The following is a 21557-nucleotide window of genomic DNA, read 5'->3' as shown; positions in this document are numbered from 1 at the left end:
AAGCCTCTGGTGATTCCTACGATTCGCACGGACTTACTCGGGGGCGGGGGGGTGTGAAATTACAGGGAGCGTATATGTGTGTGTACGCTGCGTAATATGGGACGTGTTTAACGAGAAATAAACGTCTGCTTCGTATGTAGTGGGAATCTGCCTTCTCCTCGCAGAATGATTACAGCGGTGCGGCCGTCGTGCGGTGCCCCGTCCTTCTTTACGCTGCTCTTTCTTACGGGGAGCCTGCGCGTCGCCTCGCCTTTCTACCTTCCGGGTCTGGCCCCGGTCAGCTTCTGTGAGCAGAACGGGAAAAAGCCGCCCGGTTGCAGGGTAAACGTCTCCGCCGCTGGCCCTTGTGTGCATTATTGGTGACTTGGCAAATCGAGACGGTCGCCCGTCGTCGGCTTGCGGGAAAATGGGCCCTTGCAAAAAAAGGCGCCTTCGCCCCCGAGTGCCGGCAGCTCCTCGGTGCCGAAAAATCCGACGTCTTTCAACTGGCAGTCCAGTCCAAACAGGCGACTGGCACCGTCCGTGTAGCCGGGTTTAACCGGCTGTCTGGCCTGTCTAGTGTGAGGCCGCCGAGGTTCCCGGGGGCGGCGGTTACTGCACGTTACCGCTATGGATGGGAGCGGCCCTCCTTAGTGACAGGAGTTTGCCGTAAGGCTGGGCTGCGGCTCCACCTCTCCCCTGTCCCATTAAAAGTTATTTTTCATTATCAGCCATGGCGATTACGGTGTTGTTGTTGTTGTTGTTGTTATTATTATTATTATTATTATTATTGATGTATGGAAACGACCGTAGTTGACTGTGATCTTACTGACCGTACCATTGTCACTATAGTGCAGGTAGAACTTGTTTCGGGCTTGTGTACGTTTTCTGCAGGTGTGTGTGTGTGTGTGTGTGTGTGTGTGTGTGTGTGTGTGTGTGTGTGTGTGTGTGTGTGTGTGTGTGGTGATGTAGGTAAATTATCGGTCATAATCTGAGTGTTTTTCTCTCTTAGTTTGAAATCGAGATGTTTGTGAACAGACTGGATTCCGTGGAGTCTGTCCTTCCATATGAATACACGGCGTGAGTAAATCGGAATCCTTATTATGTTATTATAGACGAGGCTGTATTGAAAGTGGGGAATAAGTGTACAGTGGAGCTAAGAATAACGCCCCGGACACACACGGTGGTTTGTTTTACCTTGCTTTAGATGTACGGGTCCCATTAAATAAAAGCATATCAGAATGAAAAGATGAATTATTAAACAGTGGTAGCAATCACTTGACAACGAAGGAATTTTACATTAAATATTTTCTTAGGGATCAATATGCAGGTTGAATATTGTATCCACGGTAAGGTAGTTATGCCATGCCTGAATAGGTTATTTGCACTAGAAGTTACGTATATAATTCATATTGTTCAATTAGTATTTTTAAAGTATGTTGTCACTGGTAGCTGCTTAAAATGTTTCTTTTTGAAAACTTTCTAATGTGATTCCATACATGAAACCATTAAATTAGTAAATGTGTGAAACTGCTGTGTGCTGTCGAATTAAATATGCAGGGATAGTTGTTTGTAGTTGTGTAATGATACAAAAAGGTAATATTTTTAATATGTAAAATAATTTCTTTGACGATGAATATGGAATGTTTATTATGTCATTATGGGTCTGTAGCGAGTTTTGTTTGCTATGTATAATTCTAAATTATAACTTTTGTTGGTATACAGTGTTTCGTATGTATATGTGTGTATTTTCCACTAGTATGCTACTGTTTTATAAATATTATATGCATTATCTTTGAGTAGAACATAAATGTAATTTACTGCTAGTCATGGTCTGAGATGTCATGGTACTAACATTTGAACTGGACATTCTGTGTGTTGCAGGTTCGATTTCTGTTCTGTTGGCTCAGAAAACAGGCCTTCTGAAAATCTGGGTCAGGTTTTGTTTGGTGAAAGAATTGAACCGTCTCCATATAAAGTAAGTGTTAATATCAAGCAAGGGAGGTACAATGCTGGATTCCACACACAGGTGCTAAAATCCCATAGATTATTGTGTGTGAGTATTTACCCTGTGATTGTTTGTCTAGGTTATTCCCTGCCTTGTGCCCTGTGCTTTCTTAGCTAGGCTCCAGGTTAACAGTATGACCCTATACTAGATGAGCAGTTATGATACAAGGTTGGGTAGATGTGAGATGCTTCATGCTGCTGATGCTTCCAGATTTTGTACATCATTAAGTAAGAAGAAGTGTTTTTTTTGTTTATATATAGAAAAACAAAACTGCAGAGTTAACTAAAAATAATTATCTTGCTTTTAACTAATCAACTTTCAGTAATCATTTCTCTAGATCTGATTGTATTTGTTCTATAATCTTGCAGTTTACATTTAAAGAAGGAAAACAATGTGAGCCGGTCTGCACAAAGTCATACAATACAAACAAGCAGGAGGATCGGGCAAAGCTGGACTTTCTGAAGAAAGGCATGCTTCTCAACTACCAGCATCACTGGTAAGTAAAACGTTTCCTCACTGAATTTATGTTGCAATGCATTGATTTAGGAGTTGAGCAGGAGCTTCTTCCGGCTATCGGGTCCAGTGGCCTGTACTACGAAGCGGGACTACTGGCTTATCGGGGTAACTTGTCGGATTTAAGGTAGTCTGGGCAAAATGTAAATGAACGAATATGATGTCCATTTAAACTATGTTACCTTAAATCTGACAAGGTACCCCGATAAGCCAGTAAACCCGCTTCGTAGTACAGGCCACAGATTAATGCCTTCTTTGAGTATCCTCTAAGCACTTGTTTACAAGCACTGTCAAGCGAATCAATCTGGATCTGCAGAGTAAACCATTGCGGTAGTGTTTGTAGGAGTATTTTCGTAAGTGTGGTATAGGCTTACAAGGAATGCATCTTACAGATTGTGACTCTCATCAGTCGTAGTTGTGTTACAGATTGACTTTCATTTTTTGGTGCATGTCGCGTGTGTGTATTGACCTGTATCATGCAAAGCAGGTTTGAGACGTGTGATGGGGACGGGGCTGTGGGTGGGATCAGGGGCAGCTGGAGCGGTGTTTTTACTGGTCTACATTAATTCTTAGTTGACTGAGGTTTAATGGAGAATTGCCAAGTCTGAACGTGTGTGCAGATGTTCTTTTCTTTGTGACTCTGCAGCGTGGAAAACAATGTTTATGCTGGCAGGGGTATTTCCACCTGTTTTGGATTTCAAAGTCAAATGTCAACTACAGCACCAGTCACAAATACCAATACACCTGTTAGAAACCACAGTTGTCTATAAATATCGTACCCTTGCTAATTACATGAAGTGTATGTCAGGCATATGGATAACTTGGGTTGGACCCAAATATTTCAAATTGTATTTGTGAGGATGAGCTCTTGAGTTCTGCATTTGTGGTTCCCTCTGTTCGTGTTCTTGGTCAGGGGCTGCCCCCCCCCCCGCTTACAACTTTTCCTTCTAAGAACATTTACCAAACATTACGATTAAGGTATCACAGTGTCCAGATGCTCCCAGAACGTTATCCCACTAGTACAACTACTGCTACTACAACTAGGAATAATAGAGTAGAAGCAAATATAGAGTAACACTGGCTTTGTACCTCAAAGATCATAGGTTTAAGACTAGATGGTGTAATTGCACTGTGGTCATACAGCACTATTTCTAAATCAATATTTTTCACCATTATGTTGAAAAGGATACTCGAGTAACATTGAAATAATGTTCCATTACATTTACCATTGGATCTTTCTCTGCCAACTTTGAGAAGACCTTCACAGAAAGTCCTGGCAATGTTTCATGCCAGCCCAAGTTATGTTGGTGTAAGTTGTCTTTACCAACCCCATGCGATCACAACCTATCACAGTGTACCATTTCATCACGGTTCCAACTGATTGGGCAGTCCTTCATTCTTAAGCAAAATACTGATCCAAAACAAATACGAAGAAGAACTAACTAGAGAAGAGCAAAAAAGGACAATCCATATGAATGATGTAGCCTGCCCAGTTTTCAGGCCTCTTTCTCATAGACTTTCTCTTTGTTATGTACTGGACAGAAGACTCTCTACAAATATCTCTACAAATTGCTGCAGAATATCTTAAGTGACATGTTAGGTAATTTCCTTCTTCAACTTGTTAACTGGATGCCTCTTGTTCATGAAGCTGTTATCAATGGCTTTTTTTTGACAAATTCAAGATTTCTAAACACTTGAGCACTTTTTTGTAGGGTTGCACCGATACCATTTTTTCAGACTGAGTACGAGTGTTTACATTTGTGTACTTGCCGACACAGAGTACCAATACGAGTACTTAAGGTAGTATTCAAACCATTGAAAATAACAATGACCTAACCTGGCATAACCACACCAATTCTTAAATGAATATTTGTCTGGACCCTATCAATTCATTTAAAATTTTCATGGGGCGTTACCAATGGGTAAATTTTAAACTTGAGAGTTGCTATGTTAAACTTTTACAAAAACCTGCTATATCAGGTTAACAATCACCATCACAGTGCATTGAACTGGAAAACGAGTTTTATATATTTCAGATTCACTTAGCTTTTTACAATCTAAATATTAACATGAATATCAAATAAAACAACATGAGGTCATTTCTAACCAAATATAAACAAAACTTTGTGTAAACAAAGTCTCTAAGGAACAAGAGGTCTCCCTCTCAATGGAAATTATAATGATTAATGTGTCACTATGTCATGAAAAGATATTTAGTCACTGGCTTTTTTCTGTGAGGGTAATACATTAGACTGAAAACTGGACATACGGCTCTTCTGGGTCATGCTAACCAATCTCAACCCACTTATTTTTCTATGTTACTCAGAATTTCTCACTCTTCTCCCTCTCTTTTTAACGAAAAAAAGTTAGGATGTGTTTGTGAGTGAAGACAGGGTGCAGGAGAGTGACGAGGGTGTCATAGCGCACCCTGGGGTGAGGTAATTTTTCCACAGTGCAGGGCCTGACATTCATGACGGAATCTCATGATTTGCGGATAGTTTTAATAGTTTCCACAAATTCAGTGTACATAATGTGGGACATTAACACGCTTAAATTACCGTATTAGTAAAGACGAGTATAACAATAAATATGGAAATATAAGTTTCACTTTATATAGTGTAACTATAATAGCAAAAGTTTACTTATAAAAACGAACTCTATTGTGTGACCTGTAACGCGACGACGTCATACCTATAACCACGATATACCCATTTCCCACAATGTTAATATGAAACCTACGACCTTGCTCCAAGGTATGTCTCTAATTGTGCGATAGTATCTACTCAGCATTGTACTGAGTAAGAACCCCTGTTATTTTTACTGCCTGTGGGTTGTCTCTAGACATTTTCTCTCGCTTCTCCAGAATTTGCATTGTTGTTGCTGTCTTTTTCTGCTAGCATTAGCATACTCCATGTACTCTGTGCTACGGTGCGACTTTAAATGTTTAATCAAATCGTTTGTATTAAAAAATGTTCTGTCCCTTCCTCCTTTTGACACTTCTGTTGTCGTCCGTTACCTTAAAATATGTCCAAACTGCTGACATCCTCCACATATACTTGCCAATTTGCCAAAGCCGTGGCTTGACGATTTGGTGGATGCCAAAATCTATTTAGGCAGCAAAAGAACAAAAAGACAAAACACTGTAGCTTTGAGTTCTTACATAATATTCCAATTAAGTGGTATCTCTTCTTGGTATCGGAGAATTTGTACGAGTATGAATGTATGAGCGCAATATCAGCTGAATGCCCAGTGCTGGTATCAGTGTCGGTGCATCCCTGCTGCTTTGGTCTTAATTCTGTTTTTGTACATTAATATATTTGTAAGGTATTTACAGAAAAAAATAATTATGTATTGACAAGCCAACTTTCAACTGGTTCTGTAAGTGCACTTTGTATTTACTTTGACAGTGGGTCATATGGCATGTGTCACATGTAGTCTGCACTGTGAACTGGGTGTTGCGTGATGCTTTAAAATCTTACTTTTAGTTCCCTATGTGTGCATGTGTATGAGGCCTGTTGCAGTCACGTAACAAGAGGTTGCACTTTGCATGATAAGTTTTATTAACCAACATCTCCGCACAGATGCATTTCGGGGTAATGTCATCTTCAGTTGCAGTCATGACACTGCTAAATGCGTTTGACGTGCAGCCTCACCAGATATCTATTATAGCATGATTAAAGTACATCAACAACTTCTCTGTTGTCATGGAGATGTCCTAAGTGTAGCTCTTCTGATAGAATCCTGTTGAGCTCCTTGTTATTAAAACTAATGTTATGCAGCTGTTTTTCTTCCAGCTCCACCCACCTGTCCAACAGATTGTTCAAAAGGTTTATGTACAAATGTGTCTATAAGCAGTATGCCCCAGGAAACAGACCAGAGTCGTACCCCAAAAACACTTGTGTGGTATCTCCTATTTTGCTGGTCAGTTTAGTGCTGCGATGTGTAATCCTGCCAAAACACATCACATCATGCCTCAGTAACTGCTATTATTGGTCTGTCCACTAGATGGAACCACAGGGTTTTTTTTTTTTCCATATGCGCTCACCGTGGATCTTTAAATTTCTTTGTTCTATGCAAATTTAGGGCAATTATCTCTGGAACGTTAAATCACACCACATTCCTTGTCCACAGACCTTTATTTCTGAGCTAACAGACAAGATCCAGGTAGAGAATTTGAAGTAAAGCTACTCAGTTTTTCTTGAAATGATGCCACAGTGGGATACAAGTATGAAAGCTTGAGGTGGCGCTGCACTGCTGCCACGCTTGCAGTATGTGTCCTGCTGGCTTTGCAAGGTTACCAGTGCTGACCAGTAGGGGGCAGAACGGAGACCCTGCTCACTTACTCAGTGTCCCAGGTTCTTTACCTGAATAGACAAGACAAACGTCAGATCCCTTCCACATAAGAACCCACAATATAGAAGTGGTTTTACCTGCCAGTAAAAATGGACCCTGAATTCATATTGGAACTCAGTGGTTATCCTCAGACGACAGATCCAGATCTGAAGCTGTCTGCTTTCTATTCTGCTTTTTTTTTTTTTTGGCTTACGGTAATGATTTATATTTTGTATGTCAGAGACACATGGAAGAGTTTCATTGTATTGTAATAGGCCCAGTACTTCAAAGAAGGCTCTAAATTATGTTCAGCTAATGGTCTCTTCTTCTGCAGGATTGTGGACAACATGCCAGTTACCTGGTGCTACACTGTGGAGGACGGACAGAAGTACTGCAATCCGGGTTTTCCTATTGGATGTTATGTGACTGGAAGTGGGCAACCCAAGGATGCCTGTGTTGTAGATGTTAGTACACATATCTAAACACCCTTCAGCTTTAATGTAATGGGGGATGAAAACAGGAGGAATCTACACAAGTATGATTTGGATATTTACTTAATCACTTTGGTCCTGCCCCTTTAAAAAAATGTTTTTCTTCATTGAATCACCTGTGAAACATTAACTGCATTTAAAACCATCTGCATTTAAAACCGTCTGTCATTCTCTGAATCACTTCTGAACATTTAAATGTGAATTATTGTCTATCAGCAGTGAAATAGCTCCTGAATTTTACTTTGCAGCAAAGTTTTAATGGCCAAGACACCTATTACATCTTCAATCACGTCAACATTACAATCTACTACCATAAGGTAGAAGCGCAGAATGAGGATGGAGAAATGCGACTCGTAGCAGCTAAAATGGAGCCAAAAAGGTGGGTTTGTTGTAATATATTGTGCGTACTGGTGGTCTTTGGAAGCTGTCGTAATAAATCGCATCTTTTCTAAAGCTTCAAAAATGGAGAGTGTTCAGGGCAGCCCATGGATTTGAGCAACAAATTCACTGGAGAGCTGAAAATTCCCTACACTTACTCTGTCCAGTTCGTGGTAAGTCTGGCCAGTCGTATTTGGTTTCTGTTACAAAGCTGTTACAGATCAATTTATTTACTTTAGGGACGTAACATGAGGGACAACATGTCTTGTCACCATTTCAGTGAATTAAGGCTAATTCATCTGTACGTGTTTAAGTTGAGGACTTCAACACGATCTGAAGTGACTGTTGATATGCTTCCAGGAAAATAAAGACATTCGGTGGGCCTCTCGCTGGGACTATATTCTGGAGTCTATGCCTCACACCAACATCCAGTGGTTCAGGTAAGCTGCCTCGTATCACTGGAGTGTTTGTGACACTTGTTGCCGCTCCCTTGTCACTTACAGCAGCCCTGTGTCCCGTCCCTTGTCCGACAGCATTATGAATTCCCTTGTCATCGTGCTCTTCCTGTCTGGGATGGTAGCCATGATCATGCTCCGCACCCTTCATAAAGACATCGCCCGGTACAACCAAATGGACTCTGTCGTGAGTAGAACATAATGTCATGTTTTAAAACCTGATCCATATGGATATTTATCATCTTTCTTGTTTATGGCATGTACTGTTTTGGCAACTCGTCTGATACTCAGACGTAGGGCTGCATGATATCACATCACATGCGTAATAATCAGCAATGCTTTAGACGCTGGCTGTAAACAGTTGTCCAGATGCTGCCAGTTGGTGCAGTGTGCGGACGCTTACTTACTCCCACAATTTGGTTAGCAGATTAGTAGCACGCCTACAATATTAATGAAAGGCACAGTGACACCTACGTTATAATCGGCCCAGTACAGGATCCCACTGAAAAATAAAAGTGCCACCAACGTCTTCACCTTATTTATCCACAAGATCTCCTCTTTCAAAAGATGCTGTGGCTGTTGAGCTGTTCTTTTCTTCACCGCCTCTTCAGTGCTTATCACTTCCATGATTTACTAAAAGAGTAGCATGTGGAGGGCTACGCTAACCGAATGTAATAAGCAGAAGGATATGGCAAATCTATAGAGAGTACTAACTTTTGGTCACAATACACCTCTAGATATTTAGGCCGTACTACCAATCTGCTTGCCAAATCGTCTACCAAAAAGCTAGCATCTGTACAAATGTTTATAGCCATCATCTTAAGCCCTGGCGGTTATTGCACATGCACCATATACTTGCAGTTATATCACGATGTTATATTGTGCAGCCCTACTCGAATATAATGTAGTCAAGATTAATAGTTGTAACGTTGGGTGTGTGTTGGATGAAATGTGTTTTTTTGATGTGTAAGGTTGCTTAATTGTGAAAAATCCATAAATCTAATTTGAGATTCTATGAATTGAAACGCTTAAATAACACCTAACTATTTTTGCTATTTATTTATCCAGTACAGATATCTGTTTAATTCATTAAGTCGGCTTTCTAAAATTTTTAGCATTGTCACACAAGTGCGGCTTATTTAATTTCCATCAGCAAGACCAACATCCACATCTGTTTCTTTTTTGTTTATTATTCATGCAACATTTTTTGGATATAAATCCTCAAGATTGTATGTGTGGTTTAGCTTCGAGCCATCAGGGATTTCGTGGTGCAGTGTCCTGACCTGATGTGGGAGTTTGCAATCTTACATGAGGAACTTTATATTAGAAAAGTTCGCCTATAGTCAGAAGAACATCTTAGGTCTACACATTCTCTTTTTGGCCCTTTATTGGTCTCACTGAGTACAGACTAATTATCGCTACAGTCAGCCTTGACCATATAACAGACTGGCGGTTCATGTTAACAGCCTGATGAAATCTACTCTCAGGAATCGCACGGTCATTAGTATGAGAGCTACAGTGGTGTTTAATTGCATGTGCGCTGTGATGCCGAGTAGCACGTGATTAGGCAGACCTGCTTATCTGTCTGGCTGCTTTGCAGGAGGATGCCCAGGAGGAATTCGGCTGGAAGTTGGTACACGGAGACATTTTCAGGCCACCGAGGAAAGGAATGCTTCTATCAGTATTCTTGGGCTCAGGGACACAGATCTTCATCATGACTTTCATCACACTCTGTAAGTTCTCTGTTCTTAATCACACTTCTATTTACATGAAGTGTGATTATCTCTAGTCTTTTTTGTTAGTAGGTTTACATTAGTGCCATAAGTTCACAATTTGTCACATGCTGCACATTATGAATATCTGAGTTTTGATAATTGCTGGAGTAGTTTTTATTCAGCATAAACTATTCACTGTTTATGGTCTTTTAGTTGTTTCTATGTGTTTGTTTGTTTGCCAGTCTTTGCCTGCCTGGGCTTCCTGTCCCCGGCCAATCGTGGAGCTCTGATGACCTGCGCCGTGGTACTCTGGGTGCTGCTGGGAACGCCAGCTGGCTATGTGGCTGCCCGACTCTACAAGTGTGAGTAGAGCAGATGCGCTCTGACCAGGGCTCATTAAACCACATCAGCATCAGCACATGACAAACGGACGACCAAAGAGACCCTCTTCAGTTCCTGTCAGTCGGTACTGAAGAGACGTGTCTCAGCCTTGACTGGGATCCGTTTCTATGGTTAATTTGACGATTAGTTGTATCCTCGCTGCCCTCGTATGTTTTAAGCAGGCCATTGTCTTTAGCACTTAGTGTCCAGTGGGTCTCTGGAAGCTCTGGGGCATCTTCTCCACAGATGTGGTCACACTTGTTCTGTCTCAAGACCATGGGAGCAGTGGAAGTGTATTCAGGCTTACGCATGTCTAGATCCATTGAATTGTCCGTCCATCTTCTGAGTGCCTGTCCTGCGCAGGGCCATTGGGAGGCTTTAACGGGGGACAAGGCAGGACTATAACCTGGATGGCTAGTTGTGTAGGGTCAAGTTGTTTTACAGAGTGATTTATTTATTTTGCCCGTATTATCTGTTACGTTTAGCGCATCCGAGGGCAGCGGTACTTCTCAAGCTAAACTGCCGATCTTATGCCAGTGAGAATTCATATTATTAAAAAAACGATCACTCTTGAGCACTAAGCAGTAAAATCTTCTGAACGGCTTCGCTGTAGGCCTCCGTGTCTGTTTTGTGAGCGTTGTGACTGTCCCACATTACTGCTACGGTAGATCGTATTGACATGATCGTGTGTGTCATGCAAGTGCTGGTCTGATGAGCCGCGAAGAAAACAGGGACGATAAGGGGGTGGGGGTGAGTTATTGCCCAGAATGCAGATTGAAACCCCATCTGTTTAGCTCATGCTATTACCTGTAGGGCAAAGGGGTAAGTTTTGGAGTTTTTTTTTTTAACACCTTGTCATGTTCTCTTTTCCTTTAAACAGCCTTTGGTGGTGAAAAATGGAAAACAAACGTCTTGCTGACAGCTTTTCTGTGCCCTGGGTGAGTGAGTATTTTTATCGGGAAGGTGCTGAAGCAGTGTTTTATATCCTGACACAGACATGCAGCTGAGACAGAGCGTTGGCCCTTCTGATAAACGCGTGTGAGCCTCTATGTGCTTATGAGGCTGTATAAGTTTGAGTAATAAAACTAAAGCCAGCACTCCAGAGCAATGCATAGAGAAACTGCTTCCATTATTTGCTGTTAAAGACACCACAAAACTGAGGATTTCATTTCAGTGACAACGGAGAGTCTAGTTCCAACTTCTCACATTGAACAGGCTTTTACATGAATCACGCTATAACCAATCAGAAGTTTAATATGACCAGAGCTTTAGTATAACATTTCAGGGATGTATGACACTGAATACGGCTTCTGCTCTTCCTCTGCACATGCCTGTTGTCGTTTTCAGGGGTCGTGCTAATGTGGTCTGATTGGTGGAAACTGTTGTACGGTTTTGTGTGTATCTGGAAATGTACCATTTTGTTTCTTCCAGGATTGTTTTCGCAGACTTCTTTCTGATGAATCTGATTCTGTGGGGTGAAGGTTCCTCTGCAGCTATGCCGTTTGGGACGCTGGTGTCTATCCTTGCTCTCTGGTTCTGTGTGTCTGTTCCCCTGACGTTTGTGGGAGCCTACTTTGGCTTTAAAAAGAATGTGAGTGTCTAGAACCGCAGGTGTGGGTGTCGCCGCCCGTTTTCTGTGCAGTATCGTCATTGCTTCTCGGTCTGGTGCAAGTGCATGTTTGGTTCGTCACTGTATGTCTTGTCAAATCGCAGGGGATAGAGCATCCGGTACGGACCAACCAGATCCCTCGTCAGATTCCTGAGCAGTCCTTCTACACCAAGCCCCTTCCTGGGATCGTCATGGGTGGAATCCTGCCCTTCGGCTGTATCTTCATTCAGCTCTTCTTCATTCTTAACAGCATCTGGTCAGTGTGCTGGTGTTGACGTGTGTGGGTAGGCTGTCCTGGTATCCAGTGGGCTACCCATTAATGTTGCAAAGGTCATAGGTCATGAGAAGACTGCACTTAATTTTCATGACTTACATTTTTCGTGCATTTTTTCCAATGCCTCCTACCGGAGTTGTTGACAAAGCTCTCGTGCCCCACTTCCAGGTCCCACCAGATGTACTACATGTTCGGCTTCCTGTTCCTGGTTTTCATTATCCTAGTCATCACATGTTCTGAAGCCACAATCCTCCTCTGCTATTTTCACCTGTGTGCTGAAGTAAGTTTTCTCCCGTCGTCAGTAAGCGCGCCCAAGTATATCTCTGACTTTAGTGATGGAGTTGAAGTCGGAATTTCTTGGTTAACCACTAGACCACTTTAGGATCAGTCGGTTTTTACAGCGTCGTTGATTGGCAAGGTCATAAATGGGTTGAATATATTAGTCGGTGGTTTGAGTGTCATGGCCTTTATCATCCCCTTGTAGGATTATCACTGGCAGTGGCGTTCCTTCTTGACCAGTGGCTTCACTGCTGCCTACTTCCTGGTTTATGCCATCCACTACTTCTTCTCAAAGCTTCAGATCACCGGACTTGCCAGCACAATCTTGTACTTTGGCTACACCATGATCATGGCCCTGATCTTTTTCCTCTTCACAGGTATGCTCCTGCTAAACCTCCCTATTTGTTCCCGCGTCGCCTTTGCCGGTTCCCCAGCAGCTACGCCGGCAGCACATAGGTTACCGTTTTGAAGTTTCCCTAGACCTTCTCATTAATACAGTTAAATGAAGTGAGAATGTTGGGAACAAAGTGAACTGGACAGGGGGGGGAAGCCCCTTTTAAATAAATAAAGTCTTAAACTCATTTCCTGTGATTTAGGAAATGCAGAGTCTGGCACTCATGGGTCACTGACCCCCCACCCCCCCCCCCCGCCAAATCTGCACAGAGTTACTCCTGCAGCTTGAGGTCATTAGTGTCATTTTTTTAATGACAGTCTTTGGTGATTGTTATGAGAAGTTATTCACTCGTGTTTCTCTTTGGAATTGGATTGTCAGCTATTGCATACATGTGATTGGCCAGTATTACTGTTGTTTATTTTCTATGTTTTTTTTCGTCGCATTTAATACAGATTCTTGTGTATTTACATGAATTATAAGCTGCTAGACACGTGGTGTATCTTGGTTTTCTGCCTCTTGTCACAATTCAGTAAAGGGTTTTATGATAAGTAGCATGCGTTTTAGGTATGTCTCTATTGCCTCTTAACCTAAGCAGTGACCTTGCCAGTTGCAATTTCTCTGCTGGGCTCTAAGTTTCATGTTTTCCAAGCCGTACAATTCAGGGTAAGTCCCAGGTGGTGACGGGAGAGAGCTACACGTCTTGTGCATCATCAGCTGTGAGTTGTTAGCCCTGTTTTAGTCAGTTTGCTTGGGGGAGTTTCCGACAGGCCCCAGTGCTCTGGTAGTGTCACACATGCTGCGGTTACTGGTTTTCTGTGGTTCCTTGTGGTTGTTAATCACCTTCAGTAGGGGGCGCCATAAATGTCATGTTCCTTATTCATAGCTTGGTCTGAAATGTCATCTGGTATTCAGCGAGTCTGTAAAACATTACTCACAAGAACTGCATAAATATTGCCCTTGTCAGTTATGGTGCATCTTCAGATTCTCTAACCAGGAACCAAGCCCCCCCACGGGTATCTCTGAGGGCATCTTGTGATGAACCCAACTGAGGCATAGCTACATATGTTCAGAGTTATGGCTGTTAGGTCTAACTGTTTGAAGGTCTGTCAGCGGGTGACTGCTATGGCTGACAAGGCCTGTTAGTGTCGCCCTGTATGTGTGTAACGGGGTTTTCACAATTTGTAACATTTGTAATAAGTCTTATCTGTGAACATGTCCAGCATTATTCAAAATCATTACTACATGATGTATTTCCTCAGGCAAAAAGTTACCTTGGAATTGGGTGATATTTACAAGTCCTGGTCTATTGTGATCCAATGAGGAGCCGCTGCAGGCAGAAATCCTCCCTTAGATCCGCTTGCTGCATGTTTTCTTAAACAAAATTTCAGCATATATTATATATTAGTGTGACACGGATACATGCCTGTAAATCATTCCTGATGAGTCGTCCTGCAAGAAGATTCATGTACCTTATTTGAGGTCGTCTTTTGAGGATTTACATGGATCTAGACAGTTACTAGTAGATAATGATGTAACATGGATCAAAAATTAAGCTGAAATAAGAATAGGGACCCCCCCTCCCCACCCCACCAGTTAAATGTCGTTTCAAGGTCATGTTTCATGTTTCTCTAAACACACTTATGGATTTTGTTTCCCTCAGGAACTATTGGATTCTTTGCCTGTTTTTGGTTTGTTACCAAGATCTACAGTGTGGTGAAAGTGGATTAAGCACATGGATCCAGATCTTAACCACGTGGGATTCGTCAGGTGGTGAAATGTACACAGACTTTTCTGAAACTCCTGACACTGACAAGATTCAGCACCTATCAGAAGCAAAGCCCTTTTTTCCCACCTTTAAACATTTCCAAATATTAGTGGATTGCAACTCTCAAACAATCAAGTTTGATAGAATTGCGTATTAAAATGCCTGACCATTGAAGACTCTAGAACCTAATACATTTCATAAATATTACTCATTATTTGCTAATGCAAAGTGTATTTACTCTGCAAAAAGTTAGGTCTACATAGTAACATTTATCATACGTATTGTGGTACTGTTATTGTAAATAACATTTTCTAATTATGGGAGGGGTTAATACTGTGAATAAGGAACTGTGTCTGTGTCAGGTACCATGGCAGAGCTTCTTTGATTTCATCAGGTGACTGATGTTGCGTTAAGCAAACTGGTCTTTGTTATGTGTTACTTGTGTTTTTAACTTTTTACACTTCGTGCCTCACGAGTGCATGAACGTGTAAGTTTGTAGTACTGAATCTTGTACAGATAGTCTCAAAAAAAAGCATGAGGAATCTGAGTTGGGAGGCACGTGAGGTAAAGAGGGAGAGGAGCAGCACCAGCCGGAAAGCACCAGCCGGCCCCTGCTTTGGCGAGACAGGGTCCGACGGTTTCATCACTTGCGTGTTGATGTTTGTGTGACAGAACTTTCTGTGGATTGATGTGCAGCTTGACTGTCAGCTTTGAACGTAACTAAAAGTCCTGCGTCGCCCTCACACGCACACACACGGCACCCCATGCAAGTTATTTATCTGATATGCGCCCACACTTTAAATACTTTTATAGTTGATTTGGGGCATTTTGGGGATGGGCGACATGTTACATGTATATATTACCTGTACTCAATCCTGGTAATTCGTAACACAAGGTGTCACACATGGGGAAATTCCAAACTAAATCTGAATTTAGTTTATTGCAAAAACCTCCATAGATTTCAATTTCCTAATACATTTCTTTTTTTTGTTGTTGTATCATCTCTGGCTTCAGCCTTGGGACCACGTCAAAAAGAATTAACCAGACCTGCTAAGTGTTAAGCCCTGAGAGATGTGATCAGTAAATCACTTCTGTCACTGAGTAGTAGTGAAATACGTTTAGGTTTAGAATGTCAGTTTTGGTAACTACTGCTTGCACGTGGAAGTATCATCACTACAGTTTTGATCTCTAGTTGAAATAATGTAGTTAAGCTCAGCTTTGAGTTACCTGCCGTGTATTTTGGGTTTCGTTCCTTTCATCAAGGCCTACGTGGTTATTGTTTGGAGTGATACAATAAAATAATTGATCAGTTCAACGTTCTGTATGCATTTTATACAACTTTCGGACTGTGTGTTCCTTTCTATACATCTGTCTTGCTGATTAGTTTTATTGTGGTGGTTTGTGAATAATACTAATGTAGATGTGATTTCTTATGAATGCAAGCTCCTGGCAGTAATGAATGGCTCCGTAAATGAATTTATTAGCTAATATTTTATTTTATGCCAGTTGTGCAATTGGTTAAATTTAATTCACAATTGTAGCAAATGACTTTTAACAGGCATCTGACAGAGTGAGCTTAGAAATCGTAAGACGTCTCCGATCACACTTCAGCCATGAGTTGAATATTTAGAACCATGATCTTAATATTCCACTTAATATAAAAGAATATTCTGAGCCCTTATAATTCCATATTAAAATTTATTTTCTATATGGACGCAGTTACGTTGCAATCCACTCATTACTCATTAATTTGTAACTGATATCTGCTTTGTTTTTGTCATACTGGTATTCTATTTGGACAATTTAATAACTATTTAAATGAATGTCATTTTGATTGGGTACAAGACATACAAGCTGACCTTTGGAAAGATGTAGAACAAAGATTGACTTTTAAGATTAGTTTCAAAAGTCGTAAGACGGTACAGTAATTTTGTAGTTTATCTGAGACATGATGCATACAGTGAACTTTTTTTGCCTATAGCGAATAAGAAGCAGTATCCTACATTAGGGTGACAGCACACTCACTGTAAACCATGTAGGTGCCCCTCCTTACCAAGCCTTACTGGCATGCATCTTGAATTCATACACTACATGGACAAAAGTATTGGGACAATTGTCCATTGCACCTACAGGAACTTCTATGACATCCCATGCTAAATCCATAGGCATCCGTACGAAATTGCCCCATTGTTATAGCCCCATTAACGGCTATAACAACTGCTGCTCTTCTGGGAAGACTTTCCAAAAGTTTATGGAGTGTGTCTGTGGGATTTTTTGCCCATTCACCCAGAAGAGCATTTGTGAGATCAGGCACTGATGTTGGACGTGAAGGCTTGGCTCCCAATCTTCATTCTGTTTCATCCCAAAGGTGTTCAGTGGGATTAAGGTCAGGACTCGAGGACAACCATGTTTAAGGCCCTTGCTTTTTGCACAAATCATGCTGGAACAGAAAGGACCTCCCCCAAACTGTTCCCACAAAGTTTAGTTTACAGTTTTGCTAGAATAATTTATTCTGAGTAAGCAAAACACCAAATGTCGTCTTCTGCTGTTAAGGGCAAATTATTAAATCATTTGAAGACAATTAGTATATTTGACCTCTGACTTGCATACAATACCTGAATGTTAAAAACACTGCCTTATTTAAAATTCATATCTTAATACTTACAAAGCTGGTTTATTACATAATAATAATCTGTATACTTAAAAAGCCGCCAAGGATATGTTTGTATTGATTCGCTCTAGGGAATGAATACATTTAATCTGAAAAGTACATTATTTCGGTAATTATTCTCATGTTGGCCAATGGTTAACTAGTACTGTACCTGTTAGTTTTTAACATCTGTATATAATTGGTTTACTTGGTACTTAATGAGAAACTTCAAGCCATTTTACAAAGGAAGCTTGTCTGTAAGATTCCGGTAATCTGTCCACGTTGCTCACCAGAATTATCCTCCAGGTGGTTTTAATTTTAAGGCCGATGAATTTCCAGAGGCACGATGATGCTGTGACCTCTGCAGTGTGCAGTGTGGAGTGTGCAGTGTCTATCACGCTGTGCCTCTTGTGTTCAGCTGGTACGTCAGCTAACTTTTGGCAGTGTCACAGTGGATGAGTGAAACCTATTGCCATTAATTGACCTCATTTGTTTATATTTTCCTAATGCCTTCACAACAAGTTATATGGGTAAGTATAATAATAATTGAAAAAGCAGCTTTAACTGAATTCTAGGTTTCATATACTTACTACAGTCGTGGCCAAAGGTTTTGAGGATGACACAAGTATTCGTTTTCACAAAGTTTGCTGCTTCAGTGTTTGTAGATCTTTTTGTCAAATGTTTCTACAGTTATGCTGAAGTATAACTACAAACATTCCATGAGTGTCAAAGGCTTTTATATAACATTAATTAATTACATTAGGTTTATGCAAAGAGTCAATATTTGCAGTGTTGGCCCTTCTTTTTCAATACCTCTGAAATTCGCCCTGACATGCTGTCAGTCAACTTCTGGGCCAAATCCTGACTGGTGGCAGCCAATTCTTGCATAATCAATGCTTGGAGTTTGTCCACCCTCCTCTTGAGGATTGACCACAAGTTCTCAATAGGATTTAGATCTAGGCCGTTTCCGGGCCGTGGACACAGTCGATGTTTTGTTCCCCGAGCCACTTAGTTATCAATTTTGATATATGGTATGGTGCTCCATCATGCTGGAAAAGGCATTGTTTGTCACCAAACTGTTCTTGAATGGTTGGGAGACGTTGCTCTCGGAGGATGTTTTGGTGCCATTCTTTATTCATAGCTGTGTTCTTGGGCAAAATTGTGAGTGAGCCCACTCCTTTGGCTGAGAAGCAGCACCACACATGAATGGTCTCAGGATGCTTTACTGTTGGAGTGATGGTAGCGCTCACCCATGGATGCCCCCAAACAATCGGAAAGGCGATTCATCAGAGAAAATGACTTTACCCCAATCCTCAGCAGTCCAATCCCTGTACCTTTAACAGAATATCAGTCTGTCCCTGATGTTTTTCTTGGAGAGAAGTGGCTTCTTTGCTGCCCTTCTTGACACCAGGCCAACCTCCAAAAGCCTTCGCCTCACTGCGCGTGCAGATGCACTCGCACCTGCCTGCTGCCATTCCTGAGTAAGCTCTGCGCTGGAGGTGCCACGATCCCACAGCTGAATCAACTTTGAGAGACGGTCCTGACACTTGCTGGACTTTCTTGGGCAACTTGAAGTCTTCCTCACAACAATTGAACCTCTCTCCTTGAAGTTCTTGACGATCCGATAAATGGTTGATTTAGTTACAATCTTACTAGCAGCAATATCCTTGCCTGTGAAGCCCTTTTTGTGTAAGGCACTGATAACTGCACCTGTTTCCTTGTCAGTAACCATGGTTAACAGAGAAAGAACAATGATTTCAAGCACCACCCTCGTTTTAAAGCATCCAGTCTGCTATTCTATGACAGAGTGATCTTCAGCTTTGTCTTCATCAACACTCTCACCTGTGTTAATGACATTATTGAATCACTGAAACGATGTCAGCAGGGCCGAAATACAATAGAAATTGGCTTTTTAGGATTAAGTTCAATTTCCTGGCAAAGATGAACTTTGCGATTAATTGCAATTCATCTGCTCACTTCATAAGATTCTGGAGTTTATGCACATTGGAATCATTAAAACCGATGCAGCAGACTGTGAAAATTAATATCTGTGTCATTATCAAAACTTTTAGCCACGGCTGTATATTCACATTAAATGTCTTCCATCAGGTCCAGTTGCATTTAAACATATTTGGCTCCTTGATCCACACTTCACTCATGTCCGGATCTTTTTGTATTTTGCAGTATTGGCATTACGGTGGTTTGTCATTCTTCATAAACATGTTTCTGTGAACATACAGCAGCATGGCTTATGTCTTTTCAAGTGAAACCATTCATTTGGATGCTTACATTTAATATAGCTAAACTTGTATTTAAAACGGTTTTCTCGAGCATAAAGTAAAAAAATGGCCAGCTGAGTAAACCAGTATGAATGGTGGTAAAAATCTGAATTTGTCCCACAGGAAATGAAGACCCATACACTAAACAGATGGAAACCGATTCAGGCTATGTGTACGAAAACATGAATCTCTAGCATCAAACAGGACCTTTGATCGGCAAAAATGTCTCGGAATGTTGCCCCTTCAGATAACATGTGGGATTACATCTGTGTAAACATGCCGTCCAGGAATGTGTGAAGAAGGCAACAAAGGTCCTTTTCTCAGGCTTGCACTCTGGACAGTGTCTGTGCAGTATAAGGTTCAAAGACCTTAAAACCTATTCAGCTGTTGGTTTCTTTTTTAATCCCCCAATAACACATGTACAGTGCCGGTACTGCCATCGAAAACGATTCAGGAAGTCCAGCAACAGCACATAAACACGTTTAAATCATTCATCATTATGGAATATAGGGGAAAATAGTCAATTTCACCAGCCACGTTTCAATCACATACCCTGATCAAGGTTCGCTATAAAACTATGTCTGGAGTTTTCTGTTTGCTAATACAGACGGAACTGCAGGATGCATGCCGCATTCTGAAATTAATCTGGTTATAAACCTTTTAGCCTAAGAGCATAAATAAAAATGAAAAGATTGTGCTTTTATGTAGTGTCTGTCTTGGTGTGGTCTGACCTGACTTAGGTCTTATCGACCAGAATTAATTAATGTCTATCTTAGAATCTTCCAGTCCCAAATAATTGTCATAAGCCAGTGTATTTTTTCAATCTCTAATGTTGGTTTCTTCAGACGGATTATTTTACTGCTAATGGTGGCAATTCACAGTTGTACCCCATGATGTCAGTGTTTTCAATCCTCTGCTACAGTTCTCTGTTTATTAATGGACATACGTTTCTGTTAATTGGTAACTGATTGCTACCCAGGTTTGGTCTTGGAGGAGGATGTATTGCCTGAACTCATGATCGTTTTGCTCATTTTAATTTTTGCATTTCGTTATGGTAAATCGCTCCTAAAATAAAAGTCATAAGCATTTTGGTTTCATCATATTCAAACTACAGTATTGTCAGACTCCTGGAATCAGTAGTTGATGATGTCTTTGTCCTGCCGATAGTTGCAGTAATTGCAGTATTGACTGTTAAATTGAAGGTTAGTATATATATATATATATATATATTGAGGTCACCAAACTTGTGCTCTACATTTAAAAAGCATGATAGTCTGTAGTCAGCCATGACTCCTCATTTCATTTCATTCAGCACTACATTATAACAAGAGTCACTGAGGTTTTCATGCACATTAGATGCTGTGCTTTGATTCCCGTCGGATATAAAGCACACAGTCCATTCATCTGGATCACTTTTGCTTCTCTCCCTGGGTGGCTCCCTTCAGCATAGTACAACCTCATTTCAGATGTCACACCTACTGCAAAAACAAACACGGATGTTTTTCAGATGTGTCCACATTTTATTTAGTGTCAGTTTATTTTATTTGTTTATTTGTTTTTCCTCTGAGCAGGTTGAAGTGCTTATCCTGCGCCTTTGATGAAGTGTTAGATGAGCTTTCTCTGGTACCGGGGCAGCAGCTGACAGCTGTCCTTCTTTTCATCACAGCCCTTGGCAACGAGATCCTGCCTCCTCATTAGAAGCAGACCTGGCCACTGAAATGCTTTGGAGACTGAGGGCCGGCCTCTAGGCACGGCGCTTTAACTCAAAGAAGTTGTCATTTATTGAGGGTTCTGGTGCGCTAACAGCGTCTAACGGTGCTGCTATATTTTCATCCTTCCTGATGACTCCCTTCTGATGATGATTTACAGTGCCATTGCTTCCAGAAAGTAAACTTTCTATACATGCATTTATATATAATAATTACAAAAAGTAGCAGGTTACCTGTGCTTAGTTTTGTTTTCCTAGGTATTACTTATTTGGTTTGTAATATTGTAGCCATCAGTATAAGAACTGAATTGTAGCTCCTGTAATATTTTATATTGTGGTTCAGCATG

The 21557-nt window shown here is 41.1% G+C and overlaps 1 protein-coding gene across 1 annotated transcript; it reads left to right on the top strand.

Annotated features, from left to right (window-relative positions):
* The first annotated feature begins 17 nt into the window (after positions 1-17).
* Positions 18-15888, top strand: tm9sf2 (transmembrane 9 superfamily member 2). The gene is made up of 17 exons (XM_048978080.1): positions 18-321; positions 992-1059; positions 1864-1957; positions 2356-2483; positions 7167-7296; positions 7572-7702; positions 7778-7874; positions 8062-8141; positions 8235-8343; positions 9757-9889; positions 10114-10233; positions 11133-11190; positions 11684-11843; positions 11966-12117; positions 12304-12415; positions 12620-12791; positions 14469-15888. Exons 1-17 carry the CDS (start codon positions 166-168, stop codon positions 14534-14536), a joined length of 1968 nt encoding a protein of 655 aa, XP_048834037.1. The 5' UTR covers positions 18-165; the 3' UTR covers positions 14537-15888.
* Positions 15889-21557: the final 5669 nt, after the last annotated feature.

The sequence above is a fragment of the Brienomyrus brachyistius genome, chromosome 16 (genome assembly GCF_023856365.1).
Source record: "Brienomyrus brachyistius isolate T26 chromosome 16, BBRACH_0.4, whole genome shotgun sequence".
Lineage (NCBI taxonomy): Eukaryota > Metazoa > Chordata > Actinopteri > Osteoglossiformes > Mormyridae > Brienomyrus > Brienomyrus brachyistius.
The sequence above is the reverse complement of the archived record's forward strand: the minus strand, read 5'-3'. Positions and strand labels throughout refer to the sequence as shown.